Source organism: Glycine max, chromosome 17 (genome assembly GCF_000004515.6).
Source record: "Glycine max cultivar Williams 82 chromosome 17, Glycine_max_v4.0, whole genome shotgun sequence".
NCBI classification, from domain to species: domain Eukaryota; kingdom Viridiplantae; phylum Streptophyta; class Magnoliopsida; order Fabales; family Fabaceae; genus Glycine; species Glycine max.
In genome coordinates this window covers 8,206,252-8,227,156 of record NC_038253.2, presented here as the reverse complement: position 1 = coordinate 8,227,156, position 20,905 = coordinate 8,206,252, and the positions used below count along the sequence as shown (strand labels likewise).

At 35.0% G+C, this 20,905-nt stretch overlaps 4 protein-coding genes across 6 annotated transcripts; 2 read left to right on the top strand and 2 right to left on the bottom strand.

Moving 5' to 3' along the window:
• Nucleotides 1-698, bottom strand: LOC100306310 (uncharacterized). Its single transcript, NM_001249904.2, has one exon. The coding sequence runs from the start codon at nt 601-603 to the stop codon at nt 277-279; it is 327 nt and encodes a 108-aa protein (NP_001236833.1). The 5' UTR covers nt 604-698; the 3' UTR covers nt 1-276.
• Nucleotides 699-3,821: 3,123 nt separating this feature from the next.
• On the top strand, nt 3,822-8,819 carry LOC100781443 (uncharacterized). Of its 2 annotated transcripts, none has more exons than XM_014769874.3 (8): nt 3,822-4,119; nt 4,235-4,303; nt 4,942-5,881; nt 6,506-6,597; nt 6,907-6,981; nt 7,304-7,365; nt 7,451-7,520; nt 7,810-8,819. In XM_014769874.3, the coding sequence occupies exons 1-8, from the start codon at nt 4,045-4,047 to the stop codon at nt 8,569-8,571; spliced, it is 2,145 nt and encodes a 714-aa protein (XP_014625360.1). In that variant the 5' UTR covers nt 3,822-4,044; the 3' UTR covers nt 8,572-8,819. The 2 variants fall into 2 exon arrangements, with proteins under 2 accessions (XP_014625360.1, XP_003549703.1); XM_003549655.4 differs by having other exon boundaries at nt 4,235-4,365.
• A 2,720-nt stretch (nt 8,820-11,539) lies between these two features.
• Nucleotides 11,540-14,232, top strand: LOC100780910 (transmembrane 9 superfamily member 11). 2 transcript variants are annotated; one of them, XM_014770002.2, is made up of 2 exons: nt 11,540-11,743; nt 11,907-14,232. In XM_014770002.2, the coding sequence occupies exons 1-2, from the start codon at nt 11,555-11,557 to the stop codon at nt 13,929-13,931; spliced, it is 2,214 nt and encodes a 737-aa protein (XP_014625488.1). In that variant the 5' UTR covers nt 11,540-11,554; the 3' UTR covers nt 13,932-14,232. The 2 variants fall into 2 exon arrangements, with proteins under 2 accessions (XP_014625488.1, XP_003549702.2); XM_003549654.4 differs by having other exon boundaries at nt 11,582-11,743; nt 11,932-14,232.
• A 4,072-nt stretch (nt 14,233-18,304) lies between these two features.
• On the bottom strand, nt 18,305-19,435 carry LOC102666496 (uncharacterized). Its single transcript, XM_006600643.4, has one exon. The coding sequence runs from the start codon at nt 19,316-19,318 to the stop codon at nt 18,770-18,772; it is 549 nt and encodes a 182-aa protein (XP_006600706.1). The 5' UTR covers nt 19,319-19,435; the 3' UTR covers nt 18,305-18,769.
• Between the last annotated feature and the right edge of the window lie 1,470 nt (nt 19,436-20,905).

The following is a 20,905-nucleotide window of genomic DNA, read 5'->3' as shown; positions in this document are numbered from 1 at the left end:
TTAAGAACATGAATATATATTGGAAATATGTAAAGAATTTCGATGAGCACAATTACAATTTACAATAAATTGAGTTGTATAATATACAGAAGCCAATAAACGACCACAGTCCATGAACCATAATAGCAAGACGTCCATACAAACACAACCTTTCATCAAATCAACTTATTAATTAAAAGAAGAAAAAAAAAGGCCTACTAAACGGCTAAACCGGATTCAAACTAATAAAAAGAGCAAAACAGAGTTTTATCAAACAGATTAATTCTTGTCAAAACTTCAATAATTAAAGCAATTCTTATTTTCCTCCTCAACGTTTGCCAAACTTGGTTGTGGCCTTCCCCCAGTTGCAACTTGAGAAGGAGATGATGAAGAAGAAGAAGTTGCCAAGACCAAGCTTCCTTCACTCCATGCCCTCCTCATAGGGTATGACACATTGTTACACCTCGGAAGCTTGTGCGTGCGATTAATAAGTGACGTGTTATGGAGTGCACAGCCACAGTTACGGTGGTAGGGTCGTCGTTCCACGCAGTTATCATAGCCAGATATGCACCCTTCATACACCACTGACCAGAATAATCCATCTGGGGCGGCACCAGTTGCCATGTTTGATATCTCCAACAAGAAGCTATAAAGCTTGTTGCTTTAATTCTTTTTTGTGCGATGTGTGTGTGTCTAACTCTTAACTTTTTTTCTAGCTTGATGATGCCAACGTGCACCCTCCCTTTTAAAGTGTTTAGGTGTTCAGCACAAAATGATGGGCATTTATATAATACCATTCGCTGGTGGTTGATTAAATATATAGTTGTGGGTAAATTAACGGCACATTCATGCGTTGTGGGAGCCGTGTCTAGTAGACAACTTCCGTGGACTAGGTACACATTTTTTAGGCTATTGTTAACCCTATTTATTGTGAAGGTCTCTTGTAATTATTGGTTAAAAAATATTATGAAAATCATGAGAGAATGTAAGAAAAAGTCATAAATAACATAATTTTGTATCAAATAATTTTTTTTAACTCTTTAGTTAATATTTTAAGAATACTAATTAATATTTATCTTTTTTAATTAAGAAAATTTTAGAAAAATAGGTGTAGGTGGTGTCTAAGTTGAGATAGAGAAAACTTTCAACTCAAAAAATACTCATAGGAATACTTAAAAAGATGTATTTTGATCTTTTAAATCAGTTATGAAATCAATATTTAATATGGGATTTAGTTACACTTAAAATTACTCAATATTTCTTTCAAGAATGTGTTATGCAGAAATTAAATCCATTTTTTTATATCAGTTTAATGTGTATTATCAATTAAATTATACTCATTAATTAAGCGGATGTGGTACACATGATGCTAAGACGTGTGATTAGAATCTGTTAGTTCGTAGCTAACAGTTGAACAAAAATTGGGTAACATTACCCGCAAGACACTCTTATTTTAGGTTACCTATTCAATGCCCGTTTCTTTTTATTTTTGCCTTCCCCAAATAAAACAATTTTCATTTTGGACTTTTTTTGGTATTTGATTGACTAGAAAACAATTTGGTCTCTTTTTTCTCGCTGTATAAAGGTAGAATTATGGATGGTCCCAAAAGCAAGGTTTGTTTTCATTATGAGTTGGAGTGTTTGAGTTATATACGTTGTGGCTATGGTTGCAATTTTCTATGGGTTTAGTTTTGGAGTCCTTCGTGAATAGCGGATTGGGCAACGTACGAGGTGGTCAGGTCACTGTTACTTGGCCGTATACTCAATTTATGCTCCTTGGTATTATCGGCATGGTTTTGTTTGGAGGTTCACAGTACAAGGAAGCATCATCATATGGTGGAAGTGAGATTCGTTTGACGGCAGTGGTTTTTTTATGCCTTTGGCATATTCTGTCCCTGTGTTGTTTCTTGCTTACAAACAACAACAACAAATTACGGAAAATTAAGTGTGTTTATTGGGTCGAATTTGAAGGCGGGGGACAAATCAATTCCATTGTAAAATGATTGATTTGAACCCAATTTGGGTTTAGAATTCTTTTGAAATAAATAGCCAACTCAATGGAATTCAAGTATGTTTAGGTCAAATCATCATATCAGGATGTATTTATATTTTCAGACAGATTTCATTTAAAAATTGTTAAAGAATAAAATGAAAATAAAAAAATATATATCACATCGGATAAGTTTGGCTTAAACTTTTAGCCGGACAGAAAACGGGTTTAATATCTATTTTTTCCTTTCTATTACTTCTTTTTATAACTAAGAGAATTATTATGCAAATCTAAACTAGTCTCCCTAAAGAGAGTTAACCATCAAACTAAGAAACTATCGTCAAGGGATTCAAACTCACATTTATGGAAAAAATGAGAGTTTGTTTAAGATTCTCAACTACTTATGTCAATTCATTGGCATATACTCCTTACATTTTAAGATAATTAATGTATAAGATTTTTTTGCAGAGATAAAAAATGATAGTAAATAAGTTATTTATTAAAATATATTTGCTCTCCATTAATATATTACTTTCTTACTTTTCCTCTCCAAAATGATTGATGTTTTATCATTAAACAATTGAAAACATCAACCAATATGAAACTTCTTTAATTGCCAATATGATTTGTTGTAACTTGGTTTAAAATATGAAATTAATTTATCCAATTGTTGAATCATTTGATATTATTTTTTATTATTTATATCAAATTTCACAAAAATTAGATATTTGTTAGGAATTTTAAGAATGGTAATTTACGTGTGTGTAGTAAATTTTAATTATATAAGATAAATACTTATTATGTGAAATGCACAAGCTAAAACACTAGTTATATATATGTAACGAGAAACTCTTTTATGTCAACTATCTAAGAATAATCTATATAAATCAGCATCCTAACGAAGCTAGTTTTCTTTAAATCATTTAAATGAAGAGTTTGCTTTTGTACAGAAGTTACAACAACAACGTATGGAATAGGAATGGTGTTTTGGGCTTCAAGATGAGCAAATATTACGAAGATTTTTTTTATTGTATTAAATGATGTTGGAGTCAATTCCAGACAGTGGGATATAGCCTTAATTGCATAACAGTGTGATTAAAGGATATATTGCTTCTAGTCCAGGAAGAAGGAAAAATGGGTTTGAATTAGTTTTCTGAGGAAACTTCTCAGACAAATAATACGCGTTAATTTAAAATGAAGAGAATTGGAGGGGAATGAATAATGCAGTGCTTGTAGGAAAAACATACCAATTTTTTTTTACAGAATTTCTACAACAACCTCCTCCTAAAAAAAAGGCTTAATTTGATATCTGTGGAGCCAAAAATACATTTTGAACATAGAGGGATATCTGTGGTTTGTGATAACTTAAATTTATTATTATCATAAGGTCGTTCTAAGTTGGATTATATTATAGACGGGGAGTATATGAAGGACCAGGCCCATTGCTGATTGAAGTTGTATCTTAATTAATATAAAAAAAAATTCCTGTCCAAAATCTAATGAAACACTACCTATAATACTTGACGACTATTCATGTACCATCCACAATGGGAAATACAAAACATATATGATAACATGTAATAAAATTTTAAAATTAGTTTTATTTATCGCCTCTAAATTCGGAATTATTTGAATCCCATAAATATTCTAAAAGGATAAAATTAATTATTAAAATTATATTTTATATATACTCCTTGGGCCACACGTTCTGTTAGTCAAAGTCCAACACTGGCATCTTTGTTATTCTTTCGCGATTAGTGCTATTGAATTGGGCCTGAAAGTTCGGCCCAACCATAAACCATGAAACGAGTGGTGTATATTTGATTTGGAGGGGGAATATCCTATTGGATCGGGTCAGACCCGGGTACACATCGGTGGGTGGGTGGGTCCTGCAATTCCTTCCTTCTCCTTCTGCTTTGCTGCATCTAAACACAGTACGATTCGCAATTTGTTGTTGATCACTCGAAAGCAAACAATCATGGGAGGTGGGAACAGAAGATCAAAAGGTGGTGGAAACAGAAAATCCAACAACAGCAGTGGCTGCGGCAACCCTAAATCTCGAAAAAGAGGTTCGGATGTTAAGAGCGCTTTGTTCGTCGAAGGCGGTTTCTTGTCTGATTGGCATCTCCCTTCCCCTACCCAAAATCCAGGTGCAAATGATAAAAAAAAAAGTTATTTTATTTTATCAAAATTCCTTTTTTTTCTTCTTCTTCTTATAACATGATAAGTTTTTGAATTTGGGTGCTACTATGCTTTGTTTTGCAGAGAGAAGTTCTGGGTCCAATAACAAATCCGGGAGCCAGCGTAGAGCAGCAGAAGGATCTGCATCTAAAAGTGGGTTTGCGAAATCTTTGGGTGCTACTATTCGATACAGTTATCCTTCACTTGATGTTCAGGTTTTTCGTGCCCTTATAGCTGTTAACTTTTTTTATGATTTTTCCTTATAAAATGGAACATAGCATATCTATTTTGTTCATTATGTTTTTACTGGTTCTGTCTTCGCACTCTTTATACATGCCTGTGTGAATTTAATTAAGATCATGAAGCCTATGGGTGAGTTTCTGTCATATAAGGTTACTGAAAAACTCCCACTCTCTAGGCTAGAGTATCAATTGTTCTCGGTGATACTTTGATTTTATGTGGGCTTTAAAGCTATTTTTTCTTGTTTTCATTTCATAAGCAAGCAAAATGGATCATGTTGCTTAACCAAATATTTGAACTCTCACAATGTGTATGCATAAGTTTGTGAGTGAATTTACTCATCAACGCAAGTATCATGGAGGAAGATATTCCCAACAGTCAATATCTACATCTTCGTGAATAGCTGAAATTATATTCTTCATCTTCTAACTTATCGTTCAGAATATTTTCACCATGTGTCTCTGGTTGTGTATGGGTTCAATTTCAAAAGATCAGATGAACTATGTTTGTAGTTGCTTCAGAATGACTTATATTTAATGGCATATTACCAGGAGGTCGCATGTGCTGGGATTGGAAACAATGGTGAAGATAGTAATTTAAATCAGCTGCAACCTTTGGTTTTGGCAGACTCCAAGCAGGGTCAAATTATTGCTCATATAGATCAAACACCTCCTTCAAAACCCAGCAATGTAAAATATGCGTACACTTATGATGCAGATTTTATTTTGGGTGACAGCTCTCATAGAGGATTATGTCTCCCTGCTGAACAAGAGAAAACCCCAAGTGGCATTGGCACTTTGTCTGAACAGATGCCCCAATCAACTCCAGTTTTAGATTCACCATCATTTGAGAAGGAGGCTGGTTCTGATGAGGGTATGGATTGTGAGTTAAGCAATCAGATCACAGAAGACTTGCCCTCAAATGTGTCTGCTGAGAGAAATTCAGGGTTTCTGTCAATTGGAGGCCTTAAATTATACACTCAGGACATCTCGGATGATGAAAGTGATGAATATAATGATGAAGACTCATCAGATGAGGACAGCTCTGCGTCTTCTGAGCCAGAAGAGTTACTTGGATCATCTGAAAGCAATGACTCTGAATACTCATCTGATAGTGATTCAGACATTGATGAAGAGGTAGCAGAAGATTATTTGGAAGGAGTTGGTGGTAGTGATAACATTATGGAAGCAAAATGGTTGCTAAAACCTGTTTTGGATGAGTCAGATGATGATAGTTCTTCCAGCAGTTGCTATGATGAGGCATTGGAGAAGTTGAGTGGCTTTGTCCTTCAAGAAGCCTCCAGGGAATATGACACGAAGAAAGCTCAATCATGGAAGAAACGCTCTGTAGGTTCTGGACCTTTAGCTTTGGAAGACCTAATGCTGGCAAAGGATCCAAGAAGCATCTCTGCTAGAAAGAAGCATGTTCCTCGGTTCCCTCAATCTTGGCCTTCACATGCTCAGAACAGTAAAGCTTCCAAAAGAATTCATGGTACTGCTATCACACATCCACATATGTTAAAGATCCAATGTTGTTGTCTAAGTTCTAAGCTTTTAATTTAAGTAAATCTCTTTGTCCTCATTGAATTTACTTCTACTTTTCAAATCCCAAAAGCATTGAATTTTCCAGTCGAAGTGGGTCCTGACAAAAACTTGTTGGAAACAATTGTATGCTTAATTCGTGTAGAGGAATGTTAGTAGCATATTCTCTAACACTCTTTTCAACACTCTATCCTATTGGGTGAAATTCACATGGGTTCCACTAAATATGTAGGTTCCCATTCTCCATTTGGTTAGTCCTATTCCTAAACTGTTGGGATTCACATAAATTTCAACCAATAGAAGAGTGCCAGAGAGTGTGTTGCTGGAATTCCTCATTTCTGTTTCTTCAGTTTGATGCATGAGCTTTGAATTCCATGAATACTTTTTGGTAAAAATATCATAGTTGATGGAATCGTGGTACAAGCTTATGTGGATTTCACCATCCGTGAAGTTTGAAACTGGAAATGGTGTGTGTGTGTGTGCGCGCGCTCATTCATTCATTCTTTAAGTTTGACGAGATAGTAATAGTATAGAGTTTCAGCCACTTCATTTTGCTAACGTAGATTCTATACAGGTGAAAAAAAGAAACTTCGTAAAGAAAGGATTGCTGTAAAGCGCAGAGAAAGAATGCTGCACCGTGGGGTTGATCTTGAGAAAATTAATTCAGTATGGGATAAAAAATTAATTATTTTTCATCTGCAATGATATATAGAATGAGTGTCCCATAGTCATCTTCTTCTCCCTTGCCTGTGTATCTAAACTTTCAATTTGGGTTCCTTACACATTATCCAGGTCTTGTGATCTATTTCTATATATACCAAATCATATACCATTCTTTGTTGAGTGTAACTTTATCTTTTCAAAGTTAACCATGTTGGACTTAGATGAGGTAGTGTATGAATATTCAAAATTCAAATTGTTCTTGGCACTCACATCTCTACCTAACTCTTTTTTTTTTTTTTTTTGGAATTCTAGAAATTAGAAAAAATTGTTTTGGAGGAAGTGGATATTTTCTCTTTTCAGCCTATGCATTTTCGGGATTGTTCACAGGTGTGTTTCCTGTCTGTACCTTTTCTCTCACGAATGCCATAAATTGTATGGCCTAGAACTATTGCTATTTAAAATGCATAAGCACACCAATAATTACTCATCAGTGCTTTCAACATCAGTGCCTTGTTCTTGTCAAATAGATTTTCATAAAAAAATTGGGGTTTGTAAGAAAATATTCATGAAGGGATTCAGCGTTTGAATCATGGTTTAATTTTAAGTGATTTGGGATGTTATTTGTTTTTGCTTTAGTATAAAAGCTGGGTTCGTAAATGTTTAAATACCATATTGCTCCCATATTGATATGGGTTCTCAATGAATATAGATACAACGATTAGCAGCAATATATCAAATGCAGAGTAACAGCCAAGGCTCAGGCAAAAAAAGGTGATGATGAACTTCTTGTATTTATAGAATTAAAAATGCTTGGGACTGTAAATTTAATAAATTTATTCTGGAACTTTGGTTTCAGATTTGTGACAGTGATGCGAACACAGTCTACATCCATGCCATCTTCAAGTGGTAGACAGCGCCTGGAAAAGGTTCTGTAGTGTTTCTGATAAACTTCTTGAAAATTATTTATGCATTGCATAACATTTACGCTTTTCCTCCTGTTTTCATCCATGTCCTTGAGATACAGAGTGGCCCATCCTCTCTTTTTTTTTCCCACTGTTACAGCCCCATTCATTAAAACTTAGAAATATATACTGGAAGCTTTTGATCTTTCAATGATTGGACATTTCTTTCAAAACCTAAGCTTTTTTTACTTATTACATATTTGGAATTATCTATACTTGCTAAAGTTGAGACTGACTGTTATATGAACTTCAGTTGTTGGGAGTTGATGATGATGAGGATGCCGATTTTTCTGTTGCTGACTATGTGAATAAGAAATCTGTGAGTGGAGACAGAAGATTGGGAAAGAAAAATGCTAAAAGGAATGATTTTAGATTACAAGAACCTCAATCTGCCCAGAACAAGTACTCAGGAAGCCGTAAATTGAAAGACAAGAAAGGGAATGGACAAAAGGGTTCATATGCTAATCAGCCAGTGTCATTTGTATCAAGTGGCTTAATCAATTCAGAAACTTTACAAGTTACAGTTGTTGATGCTGAAGAGACAAATAGGAAGGGTGTCACCAGCTCTGCTAATATAGGTTCGTTTGAAGAACACACTACTGGTTTTGGTTCAAAAATGATGGCTAAAATGGGATACACGGAAGGAGCAGGATTGGGGAAAAATGGTCAAGGTATGGCACAGCCTATTGAGGTTATTCAAAGGCCTAAATCACTTGGTTTAGGTGTAGAATTCTACAACAATTCAGCTGAGCCAGCTAGGAACAAATCTTCAAGAGTTGGTGCTAAATCACTTGGTTTGGGTGTAGAATTTTCCAACAGCCCGGCTGAGCCAGCTAGGAACAAATCTTCCAAGGTTGGTTCTTTTGAAAAACATACCAAAGGCTTTGGATCAAAGATGATGGCAAAGATGGGCTTTGTGGAAGGTAATGGATTAGGTAGAGAATCACAAGGCATTACCACTCCGTTGAGTGCTGTTAGGCTACCAAAGTCGCGAGGACTAGGTGCCAAAAGTTAATTTATAAGTCATTTCTTTTCTGTGTTTGTTTCTAATTGTATGTTGGCTTAAATCTTATGATTCTCTCGTAGTTTAGCTTTACCGTGGGATATGACCATCTCTGAAATCACTCGGTTAAAATGCTATATTTCTAGCTCCTAGTTATTTGTTTTTTTTTCATTTTTTTAAGAACTAAGAAAACTAGTCCTATAGAGGACATGTAATTATGTTCAAGATACTTATGTTGAATGTGGCCAACTCTTGGATGACCACGTGGAATAATACTTTTATTTATTTTTTTCTTTAAGTTGTTGGTAACTTGTATAAATCATTATTCAAGTTACTGACCAAAGTCACCGTTTTCATTTCTCAAATTACTGAATCCGTGTCCATTACATTTTTCCATTTTGTAACAAGTTTTATGTTGGAGTGTAGCGGTGGCATGCTAATTTTCTCTCGTGAGAGTTGGTTTTCACAATTTGTCGGTGATTAGAGTGATTAAGGAGCAAGAATGAAATGTCATTTTCTTAAATTCCATTTTCCTCTATTTGACAAAGGAATTGGTTGTATTTGCCATTGCTCACATTCAATAATAATTGAAATAAATGCAAACATGGCCACACATCCATAAGAATCATCATAGGAAGGGCTCCAAAGACTTACATTTTATGACAAATTGAGGAAAACGTGAGTTAGTAGAACCACATCGGTACTCAAATCGTGAAAACAATCAGACACCAAGAATTATGTCATTGAAGGCATTCTCTTGTACAAAAACATTAAATAATTAAAATCTTTAATGCTTTGGTTACTCTCTCACTATCATAGGGCCCTTATGTCTTTCAAATTTGAACCTGTCTTGTTTTGGATTCAATCAGAGAGAAGAAAGGAAAACTTCATCAGCGAAATGGTAGTACTCGGCTGTTTGATTATCATTTTCAATGGTAATTGAGCAAGATGATGCATGCTGTACGTGATATTTCTATCTCAACAAACTAGAATATTCCACATCTAGTATTGAATTTTTTAAATACAATTAGTGTTCTGTTTTATTAACACTACATATTTATGAAATAATTTCAACACTTTGTTAATTAAAAGGGTTAGGTCTAATCTCATTCTCCTTTGTCGGTATGGAAGCACTATAATAGCGCTGGTCAAAGTTATATATCAAGGTGTAACGTTTCCCAATGTTCTGGTATTCTCCCAATTAGATCTATAGTTAAGTTACCTGCACATTGAAACTTCAGAATACCAATCCTTTACGTTAGCGTCACTTCAAAGACGTGTATAAAACAAAGGGACCTTTAGAATCTTGAAGTCTCAACCTTAACCCTAGCTTAGGGTTCGTTTGAAGGAAAATAGAACTGATTGAAAAAAAGTGAAACAAACACTAAAATGAGGTGATTCATATTTTTACCTTTTACTTTAAAACTTTCATTCAACTTCATTCTACCCTACCCAACTGACTCTTGATCACAATTTTTAGATGTTAACTGTCAAGTTATATTTGTGTTAGATAATAGCAACCCAAGCAAGGTTACATGCATCAATTTTCATGAGTGCTCATTTCTTTGGTACAATGTCGACATAAAGGTTGGAATTAACAAAAAAATTCCTCATTACCAACCCTTGTCGAAGAAGACACATAATCATTAAGAAAGTTTCATCATTTAAATAATACAACCAGCGCTTTCCGTGCATGTTTTATTTTGGAAAATATATGTTTAGCTTCTTTCATTGTGTGATTTTCTTGATATGAACAATGAATTTGGTGAAAATGACTCGTTTATTATTTTATTTTCTTTTAGGTGTAAGAAAAATCAATCACTGTATCATTGCCAGGGCTAATTATGTCACTATTTGGTTGTTAGTTTCACACGAATGACAAATTACAAATGAATGGGAAACATAAGTTAACTAGCCCAAATTATCCACCTGGAAGCTGGCTGCTCCTTTTTCTCATTCTCCATCTTAATGTGTTATTAGCCGATTTTTTTATATTATTTTCCTATAAAAAAAAAGGCAGTTCTAATCACATATTATTTATTTTTTTGTAAGTTAGGAGATTCTAATCACAATGTAGAAGAAGAAGAAGCTCTAGGCACAAAATTTTGTAAAAAAAAGTTTGTCACAAAATTAAGGCCAGTGTAATTAAATTTGGTCATTACATTTGTACGGCCACAGAATATCGGTGATAGCTGATAAATTTTTATGACAGAACTGTGAATCGGAATTCAGGTGCATTTCGAACAATTCTATAATAAATAAAGCACTAATGTTTAATCAATAAATTTCTTTAAATATGGTAAAATATTAATTTAAAAGTACTAAAGATTTTATTAGACTGCACTATTAAGCCTTAATAGTGAATACTTTAAAAACATTATTTAAACAATTAGCTAATAATTTAAAAAATCATAAAATTACATTAAAAATTATAATGAAAAGTGTATTCACAAAACATTTTTAAAATTATTTTTAATAAGTGATTTGAGCGTCGTTAAATTATTTTAATCATGCAAGAATTGTTGTTGGATTATTCTCTGTGTCTGTTTTTGGTGCATAAGGTCAGAGAGAATTTTAAATAGTAAATGAGAAGAAATGTTAATGGCATAGTACTTTTTAATAAATTCTTTTTAATACTATTTATTATGGGACCAAATTATTTAAAAATTAAAAATTATATAGACTCTACTGTTTATTAAACACGTCCCATTTATTATTTTATAGTTTTGGGTCTTGTTAATAAGGGGACTTATTAAGGAATTTAAAATAACTATTTTTATTAAAATTCATATTGGAAATGCATTAGAAATTAAAATGGATATACATTAATGCTAATTTTTAATAAAACAATATTCTATTTTTTATTCTTTAACCTGTATTCATAGCAATAATAGTCAGTATAATGGTAGTATTGTAATAAATAAATAGATATGAATAAATGAATAAATAGAAGGATAATATGGTAATTTAAGAGCATGAGTATGTTCTTACAAAAATGAAAACAGTGAGAGGGAAGGAAGCATATAAATTTGCAGTCCCCGGTTTCAACGCCCTCGTTCCACCGTTTCGCGTTTATTTTCCTTTCTTTCTTACCATAATAAATTCTAGATTCCCATTGCTCGAAGAAATCGTTTCATGCCCTCAAACACATTTTCCACACCGATCTTCTTCCCTCTGTCCTCGGGTAAGTGAAATTCACGTGCTTTTAAATCTCTTCATATCTACATTTCGTCCTTTAAGTCTTGTCGTGTTGTATTATAGCTCCCATGTTTTGCATCTGCATCCTCCCTTAACTGAGAACCAAGTTAGAGCTTGTTTCGTTTACTTTTTTTATTTTGTTTTCTTAGCATTTCCCCTATCTGGGTCTTTCAGATCTGATGCAAAACCGTCCTAAAATGGAGTCTTTTCATCGATTTAGATTGTGGGTTTTCGTTTTTCTGTGCTTAATGTTCCAATCGGGAAATGGGTTTTACCTCCCCGGTAGTTACCCTCACAAGTACGGCATTGGGGATGAGTTATCGGTGAAGGTGAATTCTCTGACTTCAATTGAGACAGAAATGCCCTTCAGTTATTATAGTTTACCCTTCTGCAAGCCTGAGGGTGGTGTCAAGGACAGTGCTGAGAATCTCGGTGAACTCCTCATGGGGGATCGGATCGAGAACTCGCCTTACAAGTTTAAGATGTACACCAATGAGTCTGAGATATTCCTGTGTCAAGTGGAAAAGCTCTCTGATGATGAGTTCAAGATCTTGAAGAAGAGGATTGATGAGATGTATCAGGTTAATCTCATACTTGATAATTTGCCTGCCATTAGATTTACCAAGAAGGTGGAGTACTTTCTGAGGTGGACCGGGTACCCGGTTGGTATCAAGATTCAGGATGTGTATTATATGTTTAACCATCTGAGGTTTAATGTCCTTGTCCATAAGTATGAGGAGACCAATGTGGCACGTGTTATGGGGACCGGTGATGCGACCGAGATGATCCCAACAATTGGTAAGGAGGGATCTGACAAGCCTGGTTACATGGTTGTTGGGTTTGAGGTGATACCTTGTAGTATTATGCATAATGCTGATTCTGTTAAAGGGTTGAAAATGTATAACAAATACCCGTCGCCGATCAGATGCGATCCATCCACGGTGGCGATGCCTATCAAGGAAGGGCAGCCACTTACATTTACTTATGAGATCACCTTTGAGGAGAGTGATATCAAGTGGCCATCTAGATGGGATGCCTACTTGAAGATGGAGGGAGCCAAAGTTCATTGGTTCTCTATCCTCAATTCGCTTATGGTGATCACTTTTCTTGCTGGCATTGTTCTTGTTATCTTCCTGAGGACTGTTAGGAGGGATCTGACCCGGTACGAGGAGCTTGATAAGGAGGCCCAAGCGCAGATGAATGAGGAGTTATCTGGTTGGAAGCTTGTTGTGGGGGATGTTTTCCGTGCCCCATCAAATCCTGCCTTGTTGTGTATAATGGTTGGTGATGGAGTTCAAATTCTGGGGATGGCTGTTGTGACAATTTTGTTTGCTGCACTTGGATTCATGTCACCGGCCTCACGTGGAACACTTATCACAGGTATGCTGTTTTTCTACATGATACTTGGTGTTGCTGCTGGTTATGTTGCAGTTCGGCTATGGAGGACAATCGGCTGCGGTGATCAGAAGGGATGGAGTTCCGTTGCATGGAAGGCTGCTTGTTTCTTCCCTGGTATCGCCTTTTTGATCCTCACAACCTTGAACTTCCTATTGTGGGGAAGTCACAGCACAGGAGCCATTCCATTTTCACTCTTTGTTATACTGATTTTGCTTTGGTTTTGCATCTCTGTGCCCCTTACCCTTATCGGTGGGCTCTTTGGAGCAAGGGCACCTCACGTTGAGTATCCAGTCCGGACGAATCAAATCCCTCGAGAAATTCCCCAGCAGAGGTACCCATCATGGCTTTTGGTTCTCGGTGCTGGCACCCTCCCATTCGGTACCTTGTTCATCGAGCTCTTCTTTATTATGTCTAGTATTTGGATGGGCCGTGTTTACTATGTATTTGGATTTCTCTTAGTTGTTATGATTCTTCTTGTGGTGGTCTGTGCTGAGGTATCTCTAGTTCTAACCTACATGCACCTCTGTGTGGAGGACTGGAGATGGTGGTGGAAATCGTTCTTTGCCTCTGGTTCTGTTGCCATATACATCTTTTTGTACTCCATAAACTATCTTGTATTTGATCTCAAGAATCTGAGTGGGCCAGTTTCTGCAACTCTCTACTTGGGGTATTCCCTCTTCATGGTTCTAGCAATCATGTTGGCTACAGGCACAGTTGGGTTCCTTTCCTCATTCTGGTTCGTGTATTACTTGTTTTCTTCGGTCAAATTGGATTGAAGACTCTTCACAGTCAAAAAAAAAAAAAAAATTAGCTCTACAGATAGCAGTTTTCCACAGGAGGACCCTCGGAAATGTTCAATTTTATGTTACTTTTTCAGTCCATTTTACTAGGGAAAGTAGTAAAGTTTAATACAAATAATCAAGTTTTGCTTTTTTCATTGTTAGATATAATATCATTGTATGATAAATTCGAATTCTGAGGTTTATACTGTACTTGGCCGTTGCAATTCAGGAATGTAATTCTGATAATCGGATTTTCATGGCCATAGATGCAAAAATTACAATTTCATTTTATTCATCCTATTGGTTTTCAGTTTACTGATCTTTGCAGTATAACTTTTAAATTTTTGGAGATTATCTCAGTTTAAATCTATGTTATGTCATTGATGAGTAATGATAAGAATTACTTTGATGAGAGGAAAGAAGTTTGGGTTCGAATCTTCTCATCTATATTTTTAACAAAGCTAATAAGTTACCATTTGTTGATAAAAAATGGAATTATTTTAAAACAAATAACATTTTAAGAATTTAAACTAATAATAATTTAAATGGACTAAATTCAAATTTAATCATATGTATATAATTAAAAATATATTTTACCCGTTACACATAGTACTCTTGAGGAGTACAATATTTGTGTGTTCCTCATAGTACATAGTACAGTACTATGGCTGTATTTCACACAATTGTCCTTTTTTAGCACCAAGGGTTATTGGACCACCTCTCATGGAAAACATACTAGGGACAAAGAAATTCAAAAAAACTATAGTCACGGGTAACTTGCATCATTCTACAGCTTAACGAGAATAATATGGTCTGGTCAACATTGGAATTTTTCATTCCATTATATGGTACGACTTGTGTTGAGTTGTCACATTTGTTCGTGGCCGTTCCGTCCTTCTGCAAAGGACCTTGGACAAAGGCTTCTGCAGTTGGTCCTAATTTTTTTACAGTATAGACAAAAGATAATAGATAATGATGATGATATGTAATAGAACTAAAACATTTACTAAAAGAGCTCTCGAACAAATTGGAAAAGTTCAAACTTTATTTGTAAGTCATAAGAAGTGTTTACAAGAGTATACATGAATTGTCTGTCTCTGTCTCAAATAAGGGGATGGATGCCTTATTTATACACAAAATTTAATCATTATACACATGCTGCTTCTTTTTTGAAAGTGTATTATACACTTGCCTTATCTTACATTATTGCAGAATTTGAATTATCGTTTTGCCGACACTTTGTCTTCTTTTTCCAACAATTACATTATATGTTTCGATCAAATTTTCATAAATACTTATAAAAGAAACAAGAAGAAAAAATTATCGCACCAAAAATAATTTATGCTTAAGTTAATAATAAACTTTTAAAGAATATAATATGAGTGTCATTAAAAATTAGTTTATATCCAAGTTAATTTTAGCTTATAAAAATGTTTATTTCTTATTTTTTTTATGTAAGTATTTATAGAGAAATTTATCTATCTATAATTATATCTAACTTGTTGGAGTTCGAGCGCTCTTATTTTTATTGTTTGTCTCTATTATAATTGAAGTGTCATCCTTGCTTTATTTTTCTTGACTTTATTTGTTTTGTCGGAAATTCTTGTAAGTCATTATTCAAATTCAATTTTGTAACGGTCATCATCATTTTCTTTTAAGTATTTTATTCAACTTGAACTTCTAAGTTATTTTTTGGAGGTACATTTATCCACACCTTCCTAATTATTGTGGTGTTTTTTAAAAATAAAATTAGATTATATAAATATTTAGAAGATTATAAAATTACAATAAATTTCATACTTCTTTCAACAATGCAGTCTCATCAAATTACAGAAACATAGATATTGATTAAATTTTAATTTATTTCAAAAATGATTTTGTCAACAGCTCTTAAGCAGTAACTTTGAGACCACCAAGACATTTGATAGTCTCCGTAAAACAAACATTTCAACTGACAAAATCAATCAGTTAAAAAAAATAAAAATAAAAAGGCAAACCATTGGCGCCATAAGCAAAGTTTTCCATGTGGACTTCATTGCCAGTTTTAGTTTCCCATGTTCTTTAGCTTTTATAGCACAAAACAACACCTTTTAGTGATTTTTTTGCGAAGATGCAATAACGATAATCATCCTTGAAAGTTCTATCAAGCTAAATTGAGATTGAACCAGAATAAAACAACCAGAGGAAAATGAAAGGAGCAACCTGCAGACCTAGATACTTCAACTATGATTTCCAATTTCCAACAAGTAACTTAAGCAATAGAAAATTCCTTAAATTCAAATTAACTGTTGCACAATCCAATCCCCTTAATTAGAGCTTTCAATTTAGCCTAGTTCACCCCCTCATTCCTAGGATCCGAGCCCATGTAATGATCCTTGAAACTTCTGTCAAGATAAATGTATGCTTTAACCAGGATCTAAATTAACCACACCCGAAGTAAAACAACCAGAGGATGAGGAAAGGAGCAACCTAGATACTTCAACTATGATTCCAACTAGTAACTAGAACTCTCTAGCAATAGAAATTCCACAAATTAAAATTAACTGTTAAACAATTCAATTTCCTTAATCAGAACTTTCAATTTAGCCTAGCTCATCCCCCAAGTACTAGCTCATGTAGACCAGGACCAAAATCCACAAAGCCCAAAAGCTAAAGCTGAGAGTCAAAATGTCCCCAAATCCTTAGGGTTAGAGTTGGCCCATAGTCCTTCATTTTTTAAGAGCAATTAGAATCCTATTTATTTATTTTTTAAAAAGTTGGTTTAACTCATTCCATGGGTCAGTTTGCTTCTATTCTTTAATAAATAAATCATTAACTTAGGATGAATATATTTTAAAAAAATTAATATTTTGTCTAACCTTGCATATGCAAAGAGGCTATTTCCGGATTCAAACCCATGACCAACAAGTCACCAAGACACAACTTTACCACTGCACTAGGGCTTGCCCTCACCTAACGAGTGTAACTTAATTAAAATATTTGTTTGATATATAACTACAACACATTAAGTTTGTGGGAGAGAATTTGGGAATCCCTAAAAAATATATACTGGGAGGGATGATAACACCTATTAAAAACATTCTAAAAAAAAAACTCCTAAAATATTTTCATGGAATAATAATTCCTAAAAACACTCATTCAAAATAAATATTTGAATTTATAATATTAAATGTAGACTCTGGTGTCTGGTGTTCTCCAACTGGCTATTTTTTCATCCAAGTAGGGCTAATGATGTGGAGTTGTTGCAGCAGACTAATGATGTCGAGTTTAGAGTGATAGCTATAGCTATAATAGGGAAGAAGATAACAAAATTTACACCAACTAGTCACTAGAAGGTTGTGGTTGAGTTTGTTGCTATCGCTCTGGTTCTGTTTGCTTCAAAGTTCGGCGTCCCTATCTATGCAACCCGTCTAGTAGGTGGAGTAATGGCCGTTGCATTTTCAAGGGGACTTAACAAGGTTAGATCAGAAACTATGAAGGAGATTGCAGCATTATGGTTAGTCATTATCCCAGTTGGTGCAACTCTCAGTCTTCTACACTTGGATCTTAACTAGGATTTTTGAGAGGGTACACTCAAGTTATGAAAAACTGTATATGACTTATTCAAGTTACTGGAACCATCTTTCAAATCATTATTTTCAATGGTACAAATTGGAGAAAATGATTGGTGTGACGTTGGTGGTATCTTGCGTACCAGGCTCTTAACTCAATTGACAAGGGATGAAACTTTTATGCGGATGTCAAGCTTCCGAGTTCACATCTTAAAGTCTGTTTTCAGATTTAGAAATACAAATTATTTGTATGAACACAAAACGATCAGCATTTAGTAAAGTTCGGCTTGAATTTTTAAGAAAACAATAGCATTAACACAACAGCAATACTCTACACAGCTAAAGTGAAAATTACGAGTGAAAAGAAAGAAATAATCCAGCAGATTATCCGTCACAGACAACAGAAGTTATCAAAATAGACAACACAAGAAATAAGTGTAAATTCCTATACCTGAAACAAACGACTCATTTAATGCAATTATGAGGATACAAGAGAAATGACCTAAGATGAGTTTAGGACTTACCTTGAGAAATCACACAAGTCACAAGTATGTAAAAATTAGAGCAAAAGCAGAAATCGCAAGCTTGAGTTCAAACGGTATATCGAAATTTGAAACATTCAAACAGAAAACGAGAGACAAAAAAGTAATCAACCATTGATTTCCCCGATACCAGTTTACAGGGCCGATCAGCACTTGAATCAGTAATCACCAAGCAAGTGAAAAACGGGCAACAAATCCTTCAATCAAACGTCCAATTCCATGATGCTCAAAATATAACAATAAATTCAATTATGCACAAAATGTAAAGCTAATATCAGAAACATTCTTGTATTACTAATATAAAGATTCACAACTACATATTATCAGCACGATAATGAGAACTGAACATCATACAAACACCACCTAAAACAGACAACGCATCAAACTTTCTTTCTACCCATACGAAACCCCATCAACTACACATTCTAGATTCACATGCATCAGACCAACATTTCTATTTCTTAACCCCACCCTTCCGTCTTTTAACAGCGTTTAAAAACTAACGGCATCACTATCTAACAAACTAACACCCCCTTTCAGAAACCGAACACCAAATCTCCACTCCCTAAAAACCTTCAAGCATTGCTTTCTCCGTTTCTTCTTCACGTGCCCGCACCCTGCGGCTATCCTCTTGAAAAAATAAAGGAAGCGCGTCAGAGACCATGCGAGCTAATCATCATCCATCTTCACCTAATCATTGCATAAGTACACAATATAATCTGCAAACACCGAAATAATATCATTCCAAATCGAGTCGCAGCAACCGTCGCAAATCGCTGGTGGCTGCGCCGTTCCGCCCTAGAAATCCCGGCACCGGAACGGAACTTGGATGCGGCGACGAGACGAACGCCGATCCCGCATACACGCCGTTGTTGTTAGCATCTGAAACCCTAATATGCTTCTGCATGGTTAATGGATCCGGGCCCAACCGATCCGTCGAGCCCAATAACAAATCCAGGCCCATATCGTTCTTCATCGAAACGTTCTCCGCGAGTCTTTGGTTGGTATTATTCTGGAGGCTCAATTTCTCGCCTCGCTTCAGGATCTTAACGTGTCCCATGACGAGATTCGCCGGCAAGGTGGCCTTCGCCGGAGATCGACGGCGGTTTCGATTGGTGACCGGACTCCGCTTCCGGCAGCGGTTTGGTTTGGCGGAGGAGGCGAAGCTATTATTGTTAGGATTAGAGTTTCTTCGCGATGCGACACGTGATGCGGCGATGGCGAAGGCTTCGCTGTGGAGGAACCGGCCTTGGAGGCAATCGTGGGAACGAAGAATTGTTGTTCCCATTTTCTAGAGATAGAGAATTGGAAATGAAATCTGTGTTTAGAGAGAGAGAGAGAGAAAATGAGAGGTTTTCCTCTTCCTTTTTCAGTTGAATGCGAAAATGAAAGGGACAACGAGTAGTTATTTATAGAGGGTCAGTTTGGATTTTGAATTATTTTATGAATCGCGTGACCCCGGATTGAACCGCCCATTACCGGCTGGTTGGGTTTCCCGTTACCCCACTGGGATTGGTGATGTTTAATTAAGTGGGTCAAGTTTGTTTCAGGGATTCGATTCGTTGTTGATGTGAGAATGGCAACCTTTCTTATGGACACGTGTCTGAAATATGAAATGATGGATTGTTAGGCGGTTCAGGTAAGAAACCGCCTTTCAAGGTTCACTGGATCCGAGCCGTACATGCACATAAATATCTGCATTATTTACAGGTGTCAGTTTCTAACTCATTCTTATTTAATTTTAGTTTTTTTTTATTAAAAAAAAACAGTTTTTTAATAAACGGGCCCGGGCCCGGGCCCGAGCCCGAACAGAAAAAAATTACCCCACAATATCACGTGGGAAGAATCTCCTAGAAGTGAACAGCATATATCATCGATTAGGGATGAATATATGAATCAGTTAAAGCTCTTTAAGGTTCGACATGCCAAATTTGCATTTTTTTTATAGTCCGAATAAGTCTTAGCTTAAAATTAAGGAAATTGAGTTTTGTATCTCTTATTTATTTTAAAATCTCAATGTATCCCTCTTATCTTTTTCCTTTGTTTTCTTTCTTTCTTTTTTTAGTTTTGCAGTCAGCACCATTATAAATTCTTTCTTCTTCTTTTTTTCATACTCTTCTTCAACTCAACTTTTTTTCTCAACAAACATTCCTATTTTAAATTTTGAATTTGTTTTCACATTCCATAAAGATATAAATACTCTTACAAAATGATTCTTTCGAAAAAAAAAGTCTCATTAAATATCTTTTCTGTAAGTAAAAATAGTGTTTCCAAGACAATCATTTCAAACAATACAAAATACATTTCAAAAAAGACAATTTTGGATTGTAATTTTTACTTCAAAATAATACTTTCATAAACCAAAATAATATTTTCTGGATCATTCTTTTCAAAAGATATAAAATATATTTCCAAAAAAGTTACTCTAGATTGCAATTGTTGTTTTCTGTAAGCACAATAATGATTTTTGAAACTCCATTTCTTGAATTGAAACTCCATTTCTTGAATATATGAATACACTTTCAGAAAGGTTGTTTCAGATTTAAAAAATGCTTTCCGGATGATCTTTTCATAAGCAAGAAATGTTGTTTCGAAAGCATTTTAGCTCACGGAAAAGGTCATTTTGAAAGTTTTTTATAGTTAATTAAATTTGATGAATGAAGAAAGAGATGAAGAAAAAAAAAATAAGGGAGAAGCTAGTACTTAACTTCATGCAAGAGGAAGAAGGATTAGGTAGTGCAAGAATAAAGGGCACGAGGAAGAAGGGGTCATCTTGAAAGGGAGGGGTGTCATCGTGGTGAGTGTGCCGTCAAGGAAGGGATGTTGCATGGGGAGATGTCATCGCATACTGAGAGAAAGGAAAAGGAAGGTGTTG